The 23,563-nt window shown below is 37.3% G+C and overlaps 1 protein-coding gene across 2 annotated transcripts; it reads right to left on the bottom strand.

The window, feature by feature from the left end:
* Positions 1–854: 854 nt before the first annotated feature.
* GCLM (glutamate-cysteine ligase modifier subunit) lies at positions 855–22,936 on the bottom strand. Of its 2 annotated transcripts, none has more exons than XM_019457549.2 (7): positions 22,374–22,936; positions 17,316–17,381; positions 15,933–16,017; positions 12,764–12,823; positions 11,343–11,545; positions 9,364–9,478; positions 855–3,049 (listed from the first exon to the last, which is right to left on the bottom strand). In XM_019457549.2, the coding sequence occupies exons 1-7, from the start codon at positions 22,497–22,499 to the stop codon at positions 3,027–3,029; spliced, it is 678 nt and encodes a 225-aa protein (XP_019313094.1). In that variant the 5' UTR covers positions 22,500–22,936; the 3' UTR covers positions 855–3,026. The 2 variants fall into 2 exon arrangements, with proteins under 2 accessions (XP_019313094.1, XP_019313093.1); XM_019457548.2 differs by lacking the exon at positions 855–3,049 and adding an exon at positions 4,155–4,874 and having other exon boundaries at positions 22,374–22,933.
* Between the last annotated feature and the right edge of the window lie 627 nt (positions 22,937–23,563).

Below are 23,563 nucleotides of genomic sequence, written 5' to 3'. Positions count from 1 at the left end.
AAGAGTCAGATGCTTAAATGACTGAACCACCCAGGTGCCTCTATTCATGTTATCTTTGGAGAAAAATCTGTTCTAACATTTTGTCTGCTTTTCATTGGGTTATTATGAAGTTATGAGTTCTTTATACAATCTGGATACAAGTACCTTACACATGATTTACAAATATTTTCTCATTCTGTGGGTTGTCTTTCTACTTTCTTAACAGTGTACTTTGAAGTGTAATTTTAAAATAATTTTATTATGTCCTATTTTTCCTCAGAAATATGTACTAGAAATATTTTCCCTGCATCTTGTATTTTCACTTTCTTAATGTCTTTTGAAGGATGTAAGATTTAAACTTTGATTAAATCCAGTTATCTGTTTTCTTTTGTGGTTAAGTTTTATGTTATCAAAAAGTTTTGCAGCCAGCTTTAATTTCCTGCTTTGTTCTAATTCCAATCATATCAAAGTAGGTTGAAATTTTCAACTAAAAATAAAAAAGAGACTAGAGAAAAAGACATTACTTTTAGGGACAGAAATCCAGATTTTCATCAGGAAGAGTATATATACTGGGAATCAGTGTAATATTGTCTTCAAATTGCTCAGGGAAAGTATTTGGAAACTTAGAATTCTATAATGTCAAATGATCATTTAAGATTGAGAACTAAATTAAGATGTTTTCAGACAAAAGAGACCTGGAAAGTTTACTGCCCAATGACCTTCCAGGAAAGAATTACTAAGGACATATTCTTAAGCAAGAAAAGTTGAAAGAATCAACAGTGAGGAAAGAAACAAGGAAAATAGAGTTAAAATAAGTAATGGACATTGTCAAACATGAACCTTTCTAAAATAATGGACCAACAGACACACAAAAATCTTGTATGACATTTTATACATTTATTAATTGTTGAGAGATACATATTAAAGTTTTGTTTGACTTTTCTGGTAGTGAAACTACGTAACAGCCATATTCTGATCTATGTGGGGGATTTGGGCAAGTTTTAGCCTCTTGATTATAAAACATTACTTTTTCAACCTTACTCTTGTCTCAACAGAAGCCATTCCTTTTTATCTGTAAGGGCAAGCTCTCTAAGAAAGTGTTTTCACTGAGTTTCTAAAGTTTACATATAAATTGTTCATCATTCAATAAAAGCATATTTACAAATGAGGCAAACAAAGGCCTCTGCCAGAATGCCCACCTATCCTGTCATCCTACTCTAAGACTAATTTCTTCAGGGAGTCTCCTAGCAGTAGATATTCCCTAGCCCCACTTCCTTCCATATGCCCCCAATCCCTTTTCACCACTTCAGTCATTAACAGATGCAGCCTTTATTGCTTATTCATGTACAGATCTCTCCCCCCCCCCCCCCCCCATATACTATATGCTCCTTGAAGACACAGGTTCTTCTTCATTTCTATGTTTATCTGCCAATACCTTACACAGTGGTTGGCATATAGTAGGCATTTGATAAATCACTGAATGAATGAATGCATGAATAGCTTTATGGCTTGGATACTTAAAAGCTATTCATAATTTTCAAATCATACTGTTTATGAATTCAAATAGGTCAAAATCAATATAATATTCTAGATGCTTACACTATTCAACTCAGTTAAAAAATATACAACACACTTTATTAGGTAATTCATTAATACTCATAGGTGATATTAAAGACTATTATAAACATGTTTATTAATGCTTTTATTTTGCCTGTATTTCATGATACACTACTACAGACACATAAAAGTAGAATTATGTAATCAAAACATTTTCCCCTAAGTGTATTTCTAATTCTGAAAACTATAAAAAATATTAGTGAAAATTATGTTACATAGTTTTCAAAAATAAAACTGACCTATCCCATCATCAACTTTATGGGGGAAATGACAGGTAAAAGTTCTGGTACACTAGGAAGTTAACTTTAAAAAAGAGGTTCAGAATCATAAGTTGGTATATTTGCTTATGAAAACAAGTGGTTTAAATTCTCCTTAAAACAACTTCAGATTTCTGTAAACATACAATTTGCAGAGAGATCAACTGTCGGCAAATATATAATAAACTGTCAATCACTTACATTCCCCAATATTGAAAATGCTAGGTGGAAAAGTTGGAAAGAAATCTGTTAAAAAATGAGATGTAATTAAATGAGACTTAAGCCTTTATCATTGAAAACAAAGATCTTATTTCAGTTACTACTCGGCTCTGGTAGGGAAAAGTCTCAGCATTTATGCAAAATAGAGTAACTTTATTTTCTATTCCATACATAGCTGTTTAAGTGATCTTTGAGAACAGAAAAATCATTAGCTAACTTGTGATTCAATCTAGCACCCGCCATCCCTAAATGGATACTCTAACTTGGATACCAGCACAATGTAGTCTTCAGACTACACAATGTGAACGTATTTTATAAGACACCTTGGTCCTTCTGGTGACTATAGTTTCTTGGATGGGAATTCAAGATAGACTCATCATAGAACAAATTCTAAGTTACAGAACATTGTGTTAAAGTAAGGCTCCAGTGTATTTTGGAAATGTAATAACAAGCTGTAGCTTCTTTTCATGTTTATGGGGAAAAAAAATTATATAAATTCTTTCTATATTGAGTCATGGACACACCTCTCCTGAGAAAACGTATCTGTTATATACACTATTGATAACTTAGCTTTCAGCTTTAAGCAATTATTTGGTAGTATTACTGCTCTTTATTTTATGGCTTTTTAAACATTAAGTCCTTAAGTATTTGGAAAGTATTCACTATATTCTGATAGTTTATGAAAAAAAGATGCAAATATCAGCTTGGAAAATTGTAAAGCCTTAAAAAAATCATTTTTACAGGTTATTCAAAAACAGAAATTAAAGGTACAGAAGTGAAACAAAAAATAATCTTAAAATTCCATATCTACCTGATCCCCTTCACAACATGAAACTATAATCTTGCTTCTTCATTGAGAGGGGGGAGAGAAGAACACACAAAAAAGCTCCTCTGACACTTGCATAAATCAGCAACATTAGTTTTTTTTTTTTTTTTAGTCTTCAAAATAACCCTTCAAACAATCCATTTCTGTAAGTCTAGGGTTTAAAAAAAAAAAAAAATGTGATATTAAAGTTCCCTCCTAAAATACCTTGACCAATTCACTGTTTAGGCTTAAATTAAAATGAACATTTGTTTAAAAACTTAGGTTGTATGAAAAAAATGTTGTACATTTCCAGGTTAAAAAAAAAAGTTAACTATATACATTCAATAACATATACAATTACTAAAAAGGCTATATAAGGCTTTAGGAAGCTCTAAATTTAAATGAGTTTTAGCAAGTAATTCAGCGGATTTCACATTATAATTCTAATGATGAAATTATCCAACTAGTAAACTATAAAACCTTGTTTAGAATAGGAAGAGTCTAGTGTATTTACTTTGAATATGAAACCATATTTTTTTTTTGTCTAAGTTGAAAAAACTTCGGCAAAATTAGTTTTATATCTTAATTTTTATAAACCATGTATTAGGACACATGGTTTAAAAGTACTGATTGAGATATGAGATTTTTGAAGAAATTTTCAAACTATTTGGATGACAGACACAAATTTATAGAACTATGGAGACATATAGTATATATCAGAGGTCATGGCTTATTTATTTGCTATTTTCTGGTTCTTAAACTAATAAGGAATTATAATAAATAATCTACAGCCTCTTCTAGTTCTAAAGTTTGTATTATACCATTTTGCTTTTAAATAGTTAAGACTGCATCTCAAAAAAGTTGTCCAAAAAGACAATGTTGGCCCTGAATTAAAGATTTTTTTCACTCCTTTTCTGGCTTTTAGTACCTCCTAGCCAGTTATTAGTGGGGAGCAAATATTACCTATTTTACTCAGCTGGTTCTGAATGCTTATGCCCCCCACTTCCCATAGCCCACAATGCCCAGTACATGGTAAACACTCAATACTTTTGAATATTCTTGAATGAGTAGCAAAATATTAAGGATGGACCAAGAATTAAAAAGAATCTGGAGATGATAACAGTTGCTTTTATAAAACCCCAAATAATAATTTCAAAGCTTCTAGTCTCCTTTTTCAGATTTGCTTTGGTTTGTCTTGGAAATCATTGCAAGGAAAATATGGCACAAGAATACAAGGTTAAATCATTATAGGTAAATACAAGCAAGGACACATAAAGTTTAAGTTTTCATTCATGTATTGAAGAAATGAATTTTATTTACACTACTGTGGATCCCAGCTACTCCAGTTACTCTGGATATAATCATTAATAACAGAAAAAATATCTTCCAGTATTTCAATCTTAACAATTGTAATTGCTTAGTTATACTATAGAATAAGAAGCCTTTAATTAATTTTTGGAAATAAAAAATATGTATATACATTACCCTGATGCCTAGGCCCAAAATATATGCAACAACAAATTTTCTTGATTTCTATTAGTCATAAAAATAAAGGAAAAATATATTGCAAGTATTTTCTTTATAGGCAATTTCAATTAGAAAATAATAGTTTAATGAAAACAATACAGTGGTTCAGGTGAGTGAACTGATATGGAGGCAGGAGAAGTATTCAAAACTTGACGGATAACATGTTGTCAAATATAACTGAAGAATATCTGCCTCCATGACAGCATTTACAGGAAGTAACCAGATTTTTATACATCTCAATTTTATCTTATATTCAAGGAAACTACAAGTCAGTAAGTAGGTTATGATCCTAAGTCATAGTTAGGAACCCCTTCTTTTAGCTTGTAAGATGTAGCCTTTTGATTTGATAATTCCTCTACTTTTAACAATGACTGAATACCGCAGTAGCCACAGGGGCACCCACTCGTGTGCTTGAATGTCAGGGATGCTTTCCTGAAGAGCTTCTTGGAAACTGGCTTCAGAAAGCAGTTCTTAAAACAAACAAACAACAAATAAAAACCCAAAGTGTTAAATTTGAAAATAACAACACTTTACCATGTAGGTAAGCATTTAGATACAACAAAAGAAACACTTCAAAGAAATATAAAATATGAAGAATATAAAATATGCTTTTCCTTAATGTATGCTATGAATCTGAACCAGAATATCAGAAAGAGCCAGGCAGTTCTTTAAGGTATCTACACCTGTACCCCGGCCTATTTAATTCATAACTTCTGATGAGTGGAGCCTGCATAGTTGTTTTGGTTTTTTTTGTTGTTGTTTTGTTTTTGAAGATTTCCAGGCGATTCTAATGTACAGCCAGTGAAAATACAGGAAAGTTACATACAATGATGAAAAAGGAAAGTTATCCATAATCCTATCAACTGGAGACAGATCATTTCCATTGCCACGTATTTCCTTCCAACTTTTTTTCTGCATCTATTTTCCATATCTTAAAAATCATAACTGTAGTTACAACCTATTTTTTCAACTTATATTATGAATCTTTCCATGTAATTATTCTTTGGATGCATCACTTTTTTTTTTTAATGTTTATTTTTGAGAAAGAGAGACACAGGTGAGTGGGAGAGGGGCAGACAAAGAGGAAGACACAGAATCCATGCTCCAGCCTCTGAGCTGTCAGCACAGAGCCGACGTAGGGCTCAAACCCACAAACTGTGAGATCATGACCTGAGCCGAAGTCAGACGCTTATCTGACTGAGCCACCCAGGTGCCCCGGAAGTATCACTTTTAATAATTACCCAGATACTACATTATCTAGATCTCATAATTTATACATTTCCTCATTGCTGACCAAAAAAATTAAATTTTTCCTAGTATTTTGCTAATAAAAATAATGCTATGCTGAACATCTTTAAAATGCATGCCTGGCTATGGAATAGCAAAGTCAAAGTACAAGTACATTTTGAAAGCTTGATCTATAGTATACTCTGAGTTGCTTTCCAGATGGGCTGTACTTTACAATTCCACTAGCAGTTGATAATGTTAGAATGCCAATCTTATCATATTCTCTCGGGCACCAGTGATCATTTAAAAACTCTTTGGCATCTCTTTGATAAAGTAATTATTTTCTGATTCTACATTTACATCCTGCTCTGATGTACTACTCTCTTTCTCACTGCCTCTTCTCCAGCCACACTGGCCTTGAAATCCTCAAGCACATTCACACTTTTGAATCAGTTGATTACTCTTTGCTGAATCCTCTTCCTCCAGATTCCCACAGGTTCTCTCCCTTCTTGCAGGTCTCTGATTAATGTCACCTTAGCAGAGAGGTCTCCCTGACTACCCCATATAAAACAACAATCCCTAACCTGGGCACTCTTTTCTCCTTCAGTCAACTTTTCTCCATAGCATGTACCACCATTTATCACATTTAACATTTATCTTACGGTCTGTCTCCTCCCATCATGAGTGTTGGAATTTATATGACTTGGTCCTATATCCCTAGTATTCTGAACACTGCCTGACACATAATAGGTACTCAAATGTCTGTTGAATCAACCAATCAATGTGAAAAGTTTCTACTAGGGTCAGAGCCAACCACACAGATAGGGATTAAGTGACCATCTAGACTGTATGATTTGGGAGCGCTAAAGGACCCACTTCCCCCAAAAGAACTGCTGTGATATTTGAATAATGTCAATAGTAAACTCTCAGTAAATGTTTGCTATTATCATGTGCTAGGCACTTTTCTGAGTACATGTACTAGCTCATTTAATCCACATGTTAACCCTATAAAATAGATATATTCTCCCCTTTTCCAGGGGGAAACTGAGGCAGAGAGGTTAGATAACTTGGCAGCCTAGTAAAGTGTAGCTTTCATAAATGGAAGGCAAATGTCTCTTTGGGAAAGTAACATGAACATGGATTTGCTTATCAGACCATCTGACAGAGAAGAGGATTCTGGAGGAAATGAGACATAAAGCAGAGGAGACTTAATGGGAGTGAGGGGAGGGTGAAACAAATGAAAATGGGAAGGTTCTGAGTCAGGATCACCCACTTCACAGTTTCACCCTGACTGTAGCTGAACTGTTACCGCAACTTCTAGGGCAAAGAGTAATGGAAAATAAACACTTTCTGAAGAACAGGGTAATTTTAGAACAGAGGAAGGGCTTTAGAGGGGACTTAAAAACAAAACTCTATTTTAGATGACAAGTAGAGTTAAATGTTTTACAACTTGAGTGCTTAAAAAATAAAATGTGACACACATAATCAGAGAGCTATGCTATTATTCACCAACTTAACTACACACTTTTACATTAACCATGCGAGCTCTTTAGAATCAGTAAACACAATCTTTTAAGAAAAGAATTGCTTCATTATAGATCAAAGTGAAGATTCACTAATGGTATATGCAGAATCAGCCTATAAATTCTAGTCAAAGGGTTTAGAATTAAAATTAGAAAGACATCTGAGTGTCAAGTTATGTCAGTAAAACAAAAAAATATCAAAAAAGGATTAAATCTCTCTTCTCATATATATATGCAATTTATTTCACCATAACAACATGCATTAGCACATAATCCACATGCCAACATTTAGATAACATGGAAATAAAATACCAGACACCTTAGTCTTTTCCTATTTCCTTTCCTACTGGAAGAAGGAAAGAGTTTTTTTCAAGTGGAGCTAGAATGGGGTGCAGGCTCATCCATCAGCTGTTGGTAATAATTACTGTTGGAAAAGCCCCCCTCCTCCTCACCCCCACCAAATAAATAGATAAGTGATATAATATCTACTAACATATGGAAAGTTGGAATTTAAAGTTGGGTTTATGTTTCAGAACAAATCAGCATAGAAATTCTTTGTTAGATTTTCAACTAAAATGACTTTTTAAAAAATCAATCTAATTACTTACGAAAGTAATTACTAAAGGGAGAGGCAAAAGTCATTATCTCCTATTCTGGTATCATTTAAATGAAAACTGACAAGAAAGTAAGGTTTTCAGGCTGAAATACCACAACGCTACCATCTCAAATCAAAAAGATAGTATAGTATAGGGAGGAAGGCTCCAAATTCAGCCAGGACCAAGTCCAAGTTTAAACTCTGTCCCATGCCAGCTGGGTGGCCTTGGCTACTTTCTTAATTCTGAGGCTTACCAATAAAATGTCTAGTTTCAGCTGTTGTGAGGATTACAGATCATCTCTCAAAGGCATTTAGCATGATACCTAGTATCTAATGAACAGTAACTATTAAAACTCCTCCTCTTCATACAAAACAGTGAAAAAATGAAAATGTGGCAGACTGCTAATAAATAGTGTAACATCTTAAGGGGGTATACATGAGCACACTAACTGAATCCAACCACCAGTATAAAGCCATCTTTTTAGACATGGAGGTAAAAGCTAAATATTTTTTCTCTAAGAATCACCTAGAAAATGTAATTTCTTCCAGTATTTATTAAACTAAAACCTCTATAAAAATGTCATAGGTACCTGGGTAGCTCAGTTGGATGAGCGTCCCACTCTTGATCTCAGCTCAGGTCTTGATCTCAGGGTCATGAGTTCAAGACCCACACTGGATTCCACACTGGTGTGGAGCCTACTTTGGGGGGTAAAAAAGGCCAAATCTCTGGGGCACCTGCGTGGCTCAGTTAGTTAAGTGTCCGACTCTTAATTTCAGTTCAGGTCATGATCTCAGGTTTGTAAAATAGAGCCCTGCATTGGGCTCTGTGCTGAGCATGGAGCCTGCTTGGGATTCTCGATTCCTCTCTCTCTGCCCATGTCCTGCTCACATTCACTCTCTCCCCCTCTCTCTCAAAATAAATTAAAATTTCAAAAAATGTCTTAGGGATTTAAAACTTTCACAAGACATTTCTCACTTAGAACTATACCAAAAACACTGTTTCATTTTTTTCAGTGAAAAAATAAGAATGGAGCAGACTGCTAAATAAATAAGTATAAAGTATAAAACATTCTCTTCCCGGTTTCCCTACTTATCCTGTAAAATGTTAATAAAAATTATTCTACAGAAGGCAGAGAAGCCATTCTCAATAATCAAATGTTTCTGGTCAACACAAAACATACGTCTTGATAGTAATGATTAATAAAATACCTAATCAATTACCTATCCTAAGATGCTTAAATTTTAAATTAAATTTTACCTGCCTCTCTTTCTAGATATTTATCCCCTTTAAGTGGCTATTCGGTACAATTTTTGCTGTACTATACAAGATTTTATATGATACTATTTAAAATATCCTAAAAGATCCTTAATATTTATAAACTTCAACAGACTGGATATTCAGGAAATGATCCCATTAATTTTTTTCCCATTGATATAAAGACAAAATAAAGCTTTCTGAAACTAAAATAAAGGCATATGTATTTTGAACTAACCATTAAGAGAAGTTCTAGGAAACATTTATCACTGTACAAAATTAAAAATTAAATTTTAACAAGTAGCTTCTTGTAAGATAAAACCTCATGATCAATCAAGAAATGAAAATCTCAATCTTACCTTTTGGATCATTATGAGTCAATAGCTGTATGTCAAATTGTTTAGCAAATGCAGTCAAATCAGGTGGCATCACACAGCAAGAGGCAAGATTAACTTGGTTACTATTTGGTTTTACCTAAAGTGAAGAAAATCATGACATTGCCACTAAATTAAGTACTACAAAAAGTGGAAAGCAATAAAAGGACACAACTTTAGAAAATATGAAATATTGCATGTATAATGCTTACAGTTTATAAAATACTTTAAATGAATGTATTTATTAACATATGTTTTTCTAACTCATGTTAGTGGTAACAGGGAAAGGAAAGAACTCCAGGTGGTAGCCAATGTAATGCTACACTATTAGAAACTCTCCCGCTAGTACCTGCAACCTAGTACACCTGTCTCAGAAATAAACATGATTCTAAGTGTGATGGTTCCAGCTAAAGAGGGAGTATGTCTTAAAGGTAAAAGATCAAAGAGGAGTGATACAAACATTTAATATTAGAGTATAAAATATGGTTATAGGGGCGCCCGGATGGCTTAGTTGGTTGGGCTTCTGACCAGCTCAGGTCATGATCTCACAGCTTGTGAGTCTGAGCCCTGCATCGGGCTCTGTGCTGACAGCTCAGAGCCTGGAGCTTGCCTCAGATTCTGTGTCTCCCTCTCTCTCTGCCCCTCCCCAACTTGTGCTCTGTCTCTCTCTCAAAAATAAATAAACATTAAATAAAATTAAAATATGGTTATAAATCAGACACATTTTGAAAAAGAACTAGATAATTTCTAACAGCTGCTCCGGTTAATTTATAGATACATTCCAGATCACCCAAGTCTCTCCCAAGCAGAATCTTGGCCACATTCTGGCTATCACCAAATCAAAGGGAGAAGGGGCAACATGTTCTCTGGGGTCTTCCTGTCCATAAGAAACTGAAAAATCTGAAAAGGAGAAGATTGGGGATGAAGTATAAGGAAAAAAGAACAACACAGAGAGTAAAGGTAAAATACTAGTTAGTAAGCAACTTCCCTAATAGTTTTGTACATTATTAGGCCAGAGAGTTGTGATTAATTTATGATACCTACTCTGTATCAAATTCTATGAACGTAAAGTCTTTTTTATCTTTAACAGCAAAATATTTGTTATATATGATATTCCCTTACTTAAGAAATCAAAACCACGATGTAATCTTTTTTTTTTTTTTTTTTAATTTTTTTTTTCAACGTTTTTTATTTATTTTTGGGACAGAGAGAGACAGAGCATGAACGGGGGAGGGGCAGAGAGAGAGGGAGACACAGAATCGGAAACAGGCTCCAGGCTCCGAGCCATCAGCCCAGAGCCTGACGCGGGGCTCGAACTCACGGACTGCGAGATCGTAACCTGGCTGAAGTCGGACGCTTAACCGACTGCGCCACCCAGGCGCCCCACGATGTAATCTTATCTAAAGAAAAATGTAATAATTTTATCACAAAAGTAAAACTGAAGGAAACAGCCTTAATTCATTTTGGCTATCAGTGCTTTAGGACACATTTTCCAGTGTTTTTGTCACTCATTTTTTTTTAAGTGTATTTATTTTGAGAGAGTGAGAGTGCAAGTGCATGCATGGGGGGGGGGGGGAGAGAGAGAGAGAGAGAGAGAGAGAGAAAGAGAGAATCCTAAGCAGGCTCCATGCTGTCAGCATGAAGCCCAACATGGGGCTTGATCTCACAAACTGTAGGATCATGACCTGAGCTGAAATCAAGAGTTGGACACTTAACCGATTGAGTCACCCAGGCACCCCAATATGTCACTTATTTGAAATCAAATTAATAATTAAGCTCAATTAGGCACGTATTTGAGACCAAAAAATCCAATGTTTTAGATAAATCTTGCCTCAAAGCTCCCACATTTGGAATAGCAAATCAACAGTGACTGTCCACTATTGTGTATGATGCTAAACAGTATGTAGCAAAGACTGTAACAGCTGGGCTCCTCCCAGAGTACTTGTGATCTAGCTGTGCTTTACCTGTGCCCACTGATACAGCTGTTCCAACTGTGTTTTGTCTAGATCAGAGGTACCTATTGCAACAATCTTTTTGCTCTGAACTAAGTTTTCTAATTCCTCCCAGTAAGGCTGCAAATGCTCCAAGGAAAGATTAACTCCATCTTCAATAGGAGGTGAAGCAATGATCACAGAATCCAGCTGTGCAACTCCAAGGACTGAACAGGCTGATGTGAAGGAAAACACGAAAAGGATAAATATTTGTTACATAATAAAAACAAGTATTTCTAATGTCCTTCAAGTATCCCACTAAATTCCGTCCATATGGTTCACTAGTTTTCTAATATAGCAGATTATTTCACTCAGTTTCATAATCATTTACAACATTTCCATCTCTTAAAAAAGTATAAGCCCCTGTTCATCTATTGGGTCTGTGTGGCAGACAGGTCAGTTTCTTTGACCTGCCTCCTTCCTAGGGACTCACAGTTATTATAGTCCTTCTGGAGAACAGGCTTTCATCTTGTTTCTAAGACAATTTTTTGGTAGCTTCCTTATCTTCATAAAATTTTCTTCTCCAGTTCTACTAGTATCTTATATGGATGACTATAAGAATTCTGACCTCATATTCTGTAATTGGTAGTCATGGCAAAGAATAGTCTTGAGACTCTGAAAAACTAAATTTATGGTTCTAATCTATATTTATAGAGGTAATTTAATTTCTTTTTTAAAAATTTTTTAAGATGTTTATTTATTTTTGAAGGAAAGAGAGACAGAGTGTGAGTGGGGGAGGGCCACAGAGAGAGGGAGACACAGAATCTGAAGCAGGCTCCAGGCTCTGCACTGTCAGCACAGAGCCCAATGCGGGCCTCAATCTCACGAACTGTGAGATCATGACCTGAGCTGAAGTCAGACACTTAACCAACTGAGTCACCCAGGCACCCCAATAGAGGTAATTTCTATAAAAATAATTTAAAGAGTTTACTTTAAATGATTTTTTCATTCCACAGTTATATTATAGAGCTAATTACTTAAGCGTCCAACCTCTATACTGTAAGAACATTTTAGAAGAAAAAATATTGAATAATTGTAATATCACAATAATCTAACCAAGAGCCAAAGATGAAAATGCTTGTTTTGTTGTGGTGGTGGTTGTGGTATTTCATTATAGTACTAAAAGGGCTAAGAATAGGGTTAAGAATTTCTATCTCCAAACATATAGTCAATATTTGATTATATCTTTTACATTCTTCTTATATATCAAAATATGAACCTACAAATGCTTATATGATCTGACATAAGCCTTAAGAAATTAGGCTAGAACCTTAAAGAGTAAAATTGGAATGAGCTCATTTTCTTTTTTTCTGGACCTGAACACAAGACCTAACTAATACACCTATACTAATTTAAAGATCATTATGAAGGTAAAAAGTTAAATTTTTGCTTACCCATGTCAACTGCATTTCTAGTTGATGATGAAGAGTTTGATCCTACAATGAACAGTTTTGCTGGGTAACAAAAGAAAACAAAACTGATTACTACATTTGGGTAACTTTTACTACACAGTATTAACATTGCCAACAATATTAAGATGACAGAGAATCCTGTATGAATTATCTTTCCTTTCCTAGTCACATAATTTTATAGTTTCCATTTTAAGACATGAAAGTACATTTCCATTGTAATTTTTAACTTATATGTCAGTTGCCAAAAAAATACCCATTTGTCAAAACAAAAAAGCAAATATTAATTTTCCATCTGTTAGAAGGCAGGTCAGATAAATATACAAACTTAAATTACTCAAAATGTATATTTTTATGTATTAAATATTAATGGAGCATATTACTTTCTTCAATAAACTAAAATCAATGCAAAGACTAAATTAAAATTACTTATAATGAGAAGAAAAATGAAAAGAACACCACAACCTCATCTTTCTAATACAATCGTTCTAAGTTTTAGACATTACCTTTCAGTTACTGGTCATATGAAGCAGGGTATAGCATTTATTCCTATCTATTTAGTTTACCTTTACATAATTTTTTTTACATCTTTATCAAGTATTTAGTTCCCTTAAAGTTTTCTTAAAATCATAATAGCAATATATTGACTCTAGAAATGAGAAGAACCTACAAGAATACAAAGACCAAAAAAAAAAAAAAAAAAGCCAATTGTCTCATCACTGAAAGCAGTCACTATTTAGGTTTCTGTATACTCTCTATTTTTAATGAATAATTTTACATACTCATTTTTAATGGCTGAACATTATTCTGTAATTTTGATAGGGTATAACTTACTAAATAATTTCCTACTTTTTGAACACTTACATTAGTGCCAGTTTTTTGTTATTACATACAATGTTAAAGAAACATCTTGGTAACTTTGTTCAACTTTATGCTGAAGCATTTCCCAAGGACAAATTGTCAGAAATGTATTTATGAGTCAAAGGGTATGAGCTTTTTTGTGAGTCTTCTTATATTTTATTTACCTCCTACTGTTATATAAAAGATTTGGGGGTGCCTGGGTGGCTCAGTCGGTTAAGTGTCTGACTCTTGACTTTGGCTCAGGTCATGATCTCACGGTTCATGAGTTAAAGTCCAGCATCAGGCTCTCTGCTTTCAGCGCAGAGCCCGCTTCAGATCCTCTGTCTCCCTCTCTCTCTGCCTTCCCCTGCTTGCGCTTGCACTCTCTCTCAGAAATAAACATTTGAAAAAAACCCAAAAAACAGAATTTCTCTCCTAACAATATAGAACACTATCAAATGTAAGTTTTTTGCTAATTTAATAGGTACAATATACACCTAATGTGGTTTCAGGACCACATTAATTGGCATTTCTTTGGTTACCAGGAAAGCAGAGTAGTTTTCTGTAAGACTGAGGCTTTGGCTTGATTTAAATTCAAATTTATTTGTATAGATTTACCTCATGTAAATTCAGTATTCAAAATCTAAATTTACTCAATAGACAAATAGGTGGAGTAGTGGGAAAGCAAGAAGAGAGAAAATCAGAAAAGGGAATGGAGAAAAAAAACAGGGCTAATGAAGTATTTGTATGTAAATTGCCTGGTATTCAACAAATACAACAAATTTACCTTGTACATTTCTTTTGTTTGTCCCTTCCTTTCTACTGCTAATATTCCTAAAGCATTGCTTTCCTCATGCAGCTTCTCTGTTTAAAAGTCATCACCACTCTCTACCAGGTGAGAGTCAATCTTCACCACTTTGGTCCAACCATAGCTGCCATAGTTATGCTCCATGAAAACCCTCCCCACCACTATCCCTGTGGTCATGAATCTGGGCTATTTGAAATGGTCTCCTTTCTCTGAAAAAGGAGGTATTTTTAGATACGTAGGGAAAGGGAAGCTCTTCAAATAGGGAAAAATTTGATACTTATCAAAAATCTCAAGCCCTCTAGGAACTGAGGACAACCTGTACAAGCTCCAAGATGGATCTAAACCATGAAGAACTGCAATCAACCACAGAGAAAAGGTTGCTTTTACCTCCTTTTCCAACACAAATAGCAATGTGTTGTAAAATAAATGGGTTTTAGAGTCAGGCATACCTGGATGGATTCCTGGTTCAACCACATACTGGTTATATGACAACTTCTAAGTTATTTAACGTCACTTGTGCAATGGGGACAATAGACCTACCTTGTAGAATTGTTTTGAGAATCATGTGAGGAAATATAACCAAATCGTTATATTGCTAACTCAATATAATTCAACAAATGGTAGTTATTGAGTCAAAAGACAATGCCTTATCTCATCTTACATGTCCATCCTAATAAAGTAACAGCCACAACACAACCACAAATGGTAATAAATAACAACTATCTAGCTAGCACTTAAATGTTTTGCCAAGCACTATGTTAAGTGCTTTTGTTATTTCACCTAATTTACGAAGAAGCCTGTGAAACAGATGCATCCCTGTTTTATAAATGAGAAAACCGAGGCTCAGAGAGGTTAAGTAATTAGTTAGCCCAAAATTACACCAGTCAGTAATCTGTATATGAAGGAATTTCAATCTAGCCAAGGTCAAGCTTTTAATAACTGTGCTATGCTGACTGTAAACTGAGGGCAAAAACAGCACATCTCTATTTTTTCATTCCTTGAGCTTAGCATGGTCTCTGGAAAACAGTCACTCAATACATTTGTTGAATGAGTTTAACATGTATTTTACTTCTCTTCATGCAACTTGTTGCCAGACTTCTGTTTACGCTTTCAGATGACTTCAGCCATCGCTCAGCAGTGTTCCACCAGGAAGAGAAGGCTTATGCTCGCTTCAGGTAGACACTGCTCTTAAGCCTTCTCTTTCTTCTTTCCATTCCCTCCACCTTAATCTTCCTACTGCTCTGAAGTCCAACATATAAATTAATGAGACCACCATGAAGAAGAGCAAGGTGAAGTTCTATTCTGACTCTGCTTAAGTAGCCAAAACTGACCTCCTATAACTTCCTCTTGGAGTTTACAAGATTATGTTTAAAAAGAATCTCTGTATTTCTCACACTTAGTGACTGAGTCTCTCATTACCAGAGGGAAGAAAGGTTTATTCCCATGCCTGACAAAATCTATCACTTCCACTGTATTACAAAATAAATTGTAAAGGCTGGACTTTACCAGAAACTTTCATTTCTTCTCTTTCATCAGGATTTATCTTTTCTACTGCATGAGATACAGTACATTCCAAGACATCTGGAAACTCCTATAATAAACACACAATGTTTACAATAAATATAAAATTAATGTTTCTGATTAGCTATATGTTTTCTATTGTCCATAGTGCCCTTTAGAAGCAGAGAGCCCATAAAATAACTGGGTTCTTTACTGAATGTCTGGATGAGCTTCATAAGGTTTGCAAAACCTTGAAACAAAGGTAAAATGCTGTGTGTGTGTGTCCATTTACTGGGAAAAATTATCTAATTTTGAGCAGGTATTCAGAGGAATGCATGATAAAAAACAAATAGTGGTGGCGGTGGGGAAACATGTGAAGAGTTAGAACTACTAGCACAGTACATAATTTTAGTTAAAAAAGAAACCAATGAAAAATGATAAATATTTATCCATTCAGGATAATGACATGTTAAAAACTTCTTATATTAATCACAAACACTTTAAAACAAGTTTTTTTTTTTCCTGAATGCAATAAAAAAAGTAAAGGCCATTCTAATGCATTATAATGAATAAATTATGAGGAAAATGATAAAATGTTAGTACATATAAATCAGAAATACATTAACCCACATTTACAAAGTAAATAGTGAGGGCTTCCTCACAGTTCTTGAGCATATTACAATGCCTAGCACACATCAAGGGCTTACAGTAAGTGTTTATCAGTCATGCATAGAGGCAAATGGTCATTTCAGAGAAACACAGACTGATCAAAGACATTAATCAACATCTGCCTAGCAGCTAGAGAGTTTAAACTTGCAGAATGCCCAGGGAAACAAGCGTTTCCAGCACATGTCCTCTTTCACAGTTTTAAAGTAGTCTATGTAATTTGTTATGAGCTTTTGGCTGAATTGGATTCCAAAGAGTGGCTTGCAACCACTCTGGTTTATATATTAATATTTATGATAATAGTCATATATTGGTATTTAATGTGACACCCAGTGTTTCACTTGAAACTGACATTAAAAAAATTATACTGAGAGTTATGATGCTCTACCAAAGCAATCTAGCAACCAAAATTGCTCAACAGTCATTCCTTTACTAGCCCAAATATAAACTGGAACAAAATACATTGTGAAGATACCGTGCTGGGAATTAAGCACCGAGAATCCTGATTATCTTGTCTAGTTGAAGATTTGGTGACACATCCTGGATTTTCTGTTTTATGCTTAAGCATACTGGGTCAGGCAGCCAGCCATCTCAGCAAATCAGCTACAGGGAGTTTTATGCTAATTGCCTATATGACTTCCCTATCACAACTGGGGAATTAATTCCCTGCTTACTGCATTTCCCTTTTGACCCACATGATTTCTTCATTCACATTTTACTCACCCTGACCAAATCAGGGCTGATTTGGGAACTCCACTCATTCAAGGTCTTTTGGATACAATCTCGAAGCTGTAAAAGGAATGCGTTTTGAAACTGTTAATCAAACTCTATACATTTTTCCATACTTCTACAATAAGAATGTATTTGTTTGATAAGTGGAAAAAAGATGTCAATAGGAAAAATCATAAAAACCAAAATTTTAGTTTTATAAGTTTTTTGTTTTCTTCAACAAAAACGTATTTAAATCTGTTTTTATCTTAATCTTCAAATGATGATAAACAGTACTTATTTTAAAAGTATTTTTGTACTAATGAAAGTTTAAGTAAACTTTTGAGACATAAAAGTATTCACAAAGAAACAAAAAGAAACAGGGGTTCAAGTTCAGGGAGGCTGACTAAAATTATTATTAATCACTATGAGATATTCCTCAAAGACAAACAAATGATTCTCTAAGTGTGGCCAGAGGAACTCCTACATTATTCACCTGTGGTATTCATTAAAAATTACAGTACCTGAGCCCCATCTTAGACCTGCTGAATCACTCTAAGGGCAGTGGAAATTGCATTTTAACAAGTATCCCATGTGAGCAACATATAAAGTTTGAGAACTACCATAGTCATATCTTTTTTTCTTTCCTTTTTTTTTCAACTATTTAAAAAAAATTTTTTTTAACATTTATTTCTGAGAGATAGAGAGAGACAGAGCATGAGCAGGGGAGGGGCAGAGAGAGAGAGAGAGAGAGAGAGAGAGAGAGAGAGAGAGAGAGAGAGAGGGAATCTGAAGCAGGATCCAGGCTGTCAGCACAGAGCCCAACGCAGGGCTCGAACTCACGAATCCACGAGATCATGACCTGAGCCGAAGTTGGTGGCTTAACTGACTGAGCCACCCAGGTGCCTTGCACTGTAGTCATATCTTAACACAAGTCAACTTGCATAATGTCAGCCCACATGTCATTTCCTAACACTTAGGTATACCTCCAACCTGCCTTCAATATATTCTTGTACAAACAAAAATTTGTTTATACTGACATTATGTATGTTGTAAATCCATTAAAGTGCTCATTCATCTTTCATGCTTTATGTCAGTGTATTTCAAACTTGTCTAATAGTGGTCCAGAGTAAGACGTACATACATTCACATAGAGAGTGACTACCTACATACACAGAACAAAATATTTACAAAACAAATAGTTTGCTACATGCCAGGCATTCTGATGGCTTCTATTAATTAGAAAAAAATATGCTGTTCTATGACTCAGCAAACTGATTTAGGACCACTAATGGGCAACACTAGCAATTTGAGATCACTTACAAACATCCAAGGACACAGTGCTTTGCATTCTGTGGGCAATCAATGAGAAAATAAATGAGTAACTGGGAGCAAGTCCCTGAACTGCACAAGCACTTTCCAAATAGCAATAACACAGACTCAGCTTCTGAACTATCTGATCTATGACTGCTTATGATAAAAATGGACACAAGCCCTTTACTGCTTTTATCTTAGTACAGATAATTACAAGAAACTGGTCTATCAATTTAAGAGCTCAGAGTCATCTAGATTAAGCTTCATAATCTACTACAAAACTATATGTGCTATCCACAATAACCCATACGAATTCAATCTACAAGGTCTGTATCTTCATAGAAAATATATAATCAAATTTTAAATAGTAAATAAAATTAGTTGATAATCATTCCAGAGAGAATTACAAGACAATATTCTTTTCAAAATTAGTAAAAGTTGAGGCAGCAGGTTAAGAATTCTATCAAGTATGGTTTGGCTCATATCATGAGAGAATTTTAAGAAAACTTCCTCTGGAAGGATGGCTTATTTGCATACTTAAGGCTCTCCTGATGAATTCTCCAATTCAGGAAGGAAGTATATTTTCAGAGTATTCACCCCTTCTTGAAACCATTTCTTTAATAATCTTGGATTCTGCAAAATGTCAGAACAGACCCAATGTTACAATAATATGAGAAATTCATTGACTATATCACTAGTGATTTCTAATCTTTTATATGTATATTGACCCAACATTAACCTTATACTTTTTTATGCTCTGCTCTCTTCATTCTTATCATATACACATATGATCACTGAAGAGAAGTATCATCATAATGTCATGTATCATTAGATCTCATGTTGTTTAAGAGTTGTAAATATACTTACTATGTGAGTCCTCTGGCCAAATACTCTTACAACAAAGAACTAAGCAAAACAGTCCTATAATGGCTCATTTAAAAAACAAGATTTGACTTCCTAAAATTCTAGTGAAAAAAATTTTTTTTAAAGATCATAGAATTGACAAAACACATTAGAGGGGCACCTGGGTGGCTCAGTCAGTTGAGTGGCCAACTTTGGCTCACGGTCACAATCTCACGGTTCATGGTTTCTTGAGCCCTGCGTCTGCACTGACAGCTCAGAGCCTGGAGTCTGCTTTGGATTCTGTATCTCCCTCTCTCTCTGCCCCTCCCCTGCTTGTTTGTTTCTCTCTCTCTCTCTCTCTCTCAAAACTGGATAAACATTAAAAAGAAAGAAAAGAAAGACATTAGAACTAGAAGAGACCTTTTTAGGAAACTTGAACTCTCTACTCAATGTGTAAATTTTCTTAATAATGAGTGATTTATTCAGTTTCTTTATTCTAGGAGGTTAAACTGTTTCAAGTAGCATATCCTAATTTGGAGCTTTGGGTGATACAAAGTTCCTTTTTACATGGAAACAAAACATGCCTCTCCTAACTAAACTGTCATATTTTCCCTACAATATGCTGCCATATCTTCAAGTTTTCCTCAAATGTTTTCTAGCTTATTTTGTCCCTCTTATGCAGCAACCCAAAATAAAACACCCAAACCAGAATTAGTCCTTTGAACAATGTTTTTCAAATTGTGGAGTATGACTTGTTACATTAAGAAATAAAAAGTGTAGGGACACCTCGGGGCTCAGTCAGTTAAGCTTCCTACTCTTGATTTCAGCTCCTCTGCACTGACAGTGAGGAGCCTATTTGGGATCCTCTCTCTCTCTCTCTCTCTCTCTTTCTCTCTCTCTCTCTCTCTCCCCCCCCACACACACACACACTCTCTCTCTCTCAAAATAAATAAACTTAAATAAAATAAAATAAAATAAAATAAAATAAAATAAAATAGTGTAGGGGCACCTGGGTGGCTCAGTCAGTTAAGCATCTGACTTCAGCTCAGGTCATGATCTCACAGTCCGCGGATTCCAGCCCTGAGTCAGAGCCTGCTTGGGATTCTCTCTCCCTCTCTCTCTGCCCCTCCCGCACTTGTGCTTCCTTTCTGTTTCAAAAATAAACAAACTTAAAAAAAAAGAAAGAAATAAAGAGTGTGGGATGTGACTTGTTACATTGAAAAGTAAGAAAAAAAATCAGAATACACAGTATATACTAAAGGTTAATATTTTCATAAAACCTTTGAGATTTTTTGTTTTACTTAAGTATAATTTACATAAATAAAATTCACTCATTTTAAGTGCACAACTCAATGAGTTTTAGAGAATTTGTGCAGAGTTTTACAGAGTTGTGCAGCATCACCACAATCCAATTTTAGAACATCTCCATGTGCCTAGTAGGAGTCACTACCCATTCCTACCCCCAGCCCCAGGCAACCGCGCATCCTACTTTCTGTCCTTATGGACTATGAACGCGACTGCAAGGTAAAATTTCTTACTGGGCTTGCAGTCAAAAAACTCTGAAGGCCACTACTTTAGAGGGTGTTGCAGTGAGATAAGAGAGCAAAAGTTTCACCCAATATTGTTAATATACATGGAAAATGGTGCAGTGAACCAACAGCGCTGAGAGGAAATTAAGGGACCAGAAATACAGGAATATTTACTTGGGGGAGAAACAGTCTAAGTGGGGCGGTTTAAACAGAAAAAGGTACACACACTGAGGTGGATGGAATCTGGTCACAGAATATGGTGCGGACTTTGATTCCTATTAAAGTTACAGCCCAGAGTTCTCACTCTGATGGGTGCTCGCTCTCAACACCAGGCCTGGCCACGGGCCCAGAGCATACGCGGATGCCCTGTGCTCCTGCACAGATTACCGGCATCTCCAATAAAAGAGCAAAAGCTGCCTAGGACTACAGCTGATAGCGTCATAAGGTTGGCATAGGGCACTTTTTCTTTTAATCAAGCTTTGTTTTAGCTTTCTGACGCAATCAGATGAAAATAATAATGAGATAAATGCCTGCATGGTGAACATTTTCCTATATTCTTTTCATCCTCGCAGCGGGTTGATCAGCTTCAAAGTTGTGGAGACAGACCGAGGGAAGGGAACTTTCTCACAGTCACACAGCTCCTGAACGAAAAGGTGTGTTTCATTTAGTCGTCCCTCGATACTCGATCGTCCCACACCACCGACGTGCCTCCGCAACGGGCTGTGCACACGGACTCCCCACGCAGGGATGACCAGCACCGAACCCGTAACACGTGTGTAATTCCAGACTGATCTCTGCCACTTCAAACTAGCGGTTAGTCTTCAGGGAAAATAAACTAAGGGAGATTCACCCTGGGCGAGAAAAATCTGTACCTTATTCCAAAGCCGAACCTGAGCGTTTAGTCATCTGCCTTACAGTAATAGAGAAACTCCTGTCAGCCTCCGAGCTAAGTGGATTATTTACTGCTACCCTCACCTGAATCCCGGAAAAGCGAGTCTCTACACTGTCTTCAGCTGGCCGTGGGGTGGGGAGGGGGGAAGGGGCCGGGGGGCTGGGAGAGGGTGGGAGCGAGGTACTGGCTCTCTCTGCACCCATCCCGCCCATCCCACCCCTGCGAGGAAGAGGGGGTCGGTACGTTCGAGAGCTCGGCTGTCGCCCGGAAGCTTGACAGAGGCGTCCCCCGGGGTGAAGTTGCACCTGCCAAGTGTTTTAAGACGCGCGGCCGCGGGGCAGCAGGTTTGGAGGCGACGTCGTAACCCCAGCGGCCTCACCCGGCGCCCTCCGCCGCGCCCCGAGCCTGGCCGGCCGCCCGCCCTTCCCTCGGGCGCTGCCTCCCTCTCGGAGCCGCCCGGCCGGCGGCCTGCCCCGGGAGCTCCGCGTCTCTCACCTCCTCGCTGTGCGTGGACGGGCATTTCTTCCGCAGGCGGCCCCAGTTCAGCAGGTTCCCCGTCTGCAGGTGCAGGGTGCGGGCCCGCGCCAGCAGCGCCCCGGCCGCGCGGCTGTCGGTGCCCATGGCAGCGGCCGACCGAAGGGGCCAGGAGGCGACGGGGTCGCAGGCGAGGAAGGAGGCCGCCCCGCAGGACGCGGTGCCCGAGGCGGGAGAGCCGAGCGCGAGGCTGCCGGCCCCACGCGGCGGGACCTCGGCCTGCGCTCGGGACCGAGGGAGGCCGGACGGTGACGGAGCGGCGGCCCGGGAGGGACGCGCTGGCGGCTGCGGCTGCTGCTACTGCGGCTGCCGCCTCAGAGTTGACTCCCAACTGAAGGGACCGTTTCCTGGAAGACAATGACTAAGCAGAAATCGCGGCTGAGAAAGTGCTTGGTAACCGTTACCCGTCCCGCGGCGGGGCCGGGCGGGGCGGGGCGGCGAGAAGGCTGCGGGACGCCTGCCCGCGGGTGACTGGCCCTTGGCCTGTGGCGGGCGTGGCGCCGGGCGGGCGCGCGGCGCAGAGAGCGCTGGGCGCGCGGGGCGCGCGGGGCGCGCGCGGCGGGGCGGGGCGGGGAGGGACCCGGCGCTCGGCAGGGCTCCCCCTGCCGGTCAGAGGACGGAGTGCCGGCCCGTGCCCCCTCCACCTAGCGTCACCAGCCGCGCTCGCGGTTTCGCCTCCCAGCCAATGGGCGGTCGCGCTGGTGATTTCCTTCCATACCTCGTTAAAAAGACAGCGAAAGCATCTACCATGGCTTTGAAACACTAGTTGGTTTTAGTTCCTAAAGGCAGGTGTTAAGGCAAAGTTCCCCTTCTTTGCTTTTCTACCCTTTTAGTTCATTTTCTTTCTTAAGGCCTTTTCCCCCAAACTGCGGGTGTTTCTTCATGTTCGTTAAGGTCTCTTGATTTGCACTATTTGCTGGACAGTGTGTGAAGTCAGAGTAAAACTTAATCTTTGTCTTTGAGAAGCTAATACTCTAGTTCTAAAGGTAAGGCCTAAGCGTATGAAAGGGTAGCGTAGGGCAGTTTCCTGATGAGTTCAGATTAAAGAGAACACTTCGACCGGTGAGATCAGGGAAGATTTTGTGATTCTTTACTACTAAGTTTCATATGTAGTAGACTTGGTATGAACCTCAAATAGAACATTTATTGAG

Source organism: Panthera pardus, unplaced genomic scaffold (assembly GCF_024362965.1).
Source record: "Panthera pardus isolate Hobbes unplaced genomic scaffold, ASM2436296v1 HiC_scaffold_11, whole genome shotgun sequence".
In the NCBI taxonomy this organism is placed as follows: Eukaryota; Metazoa; Chordata; class Mammalia; order Carnivora; family Felidae; genus Panthera; species Panthera pardus.
The sequence above is the reverse complement of the archived record's forward strand: the minus strand, read 5'-3'. Positions and strand labels throughout refer to the sequence as shown.

What these genes read in the sequence shown, in the direction of transcription:
- GCLM (XM_019457548.2), bottom strand. Translation starts at nt 22,499, where the DNA reads ATGGGCACCGACAGCCGCGCGGCCGGGGCGCTGCTGGCGCGGGCCCGC. An exon ending in CGTCCACGCACAGCGAGGAG is followed by an intron (nt 17,382 to 22,373) that starts GTGAGAGACGCG and finishes TTCCTTTTACAG; the next exon opens with CTTCGAGATTGTATCCAAAA. An exon ending in AGCTGTATCAGTGGGCACAG is followed by an intron (nt 9,479 to 11,342) that starts GTAAAGCACAGC and finishes TCTTCACTTTAG; the next exon opens with GTAAAACCAAATAGTAACCA.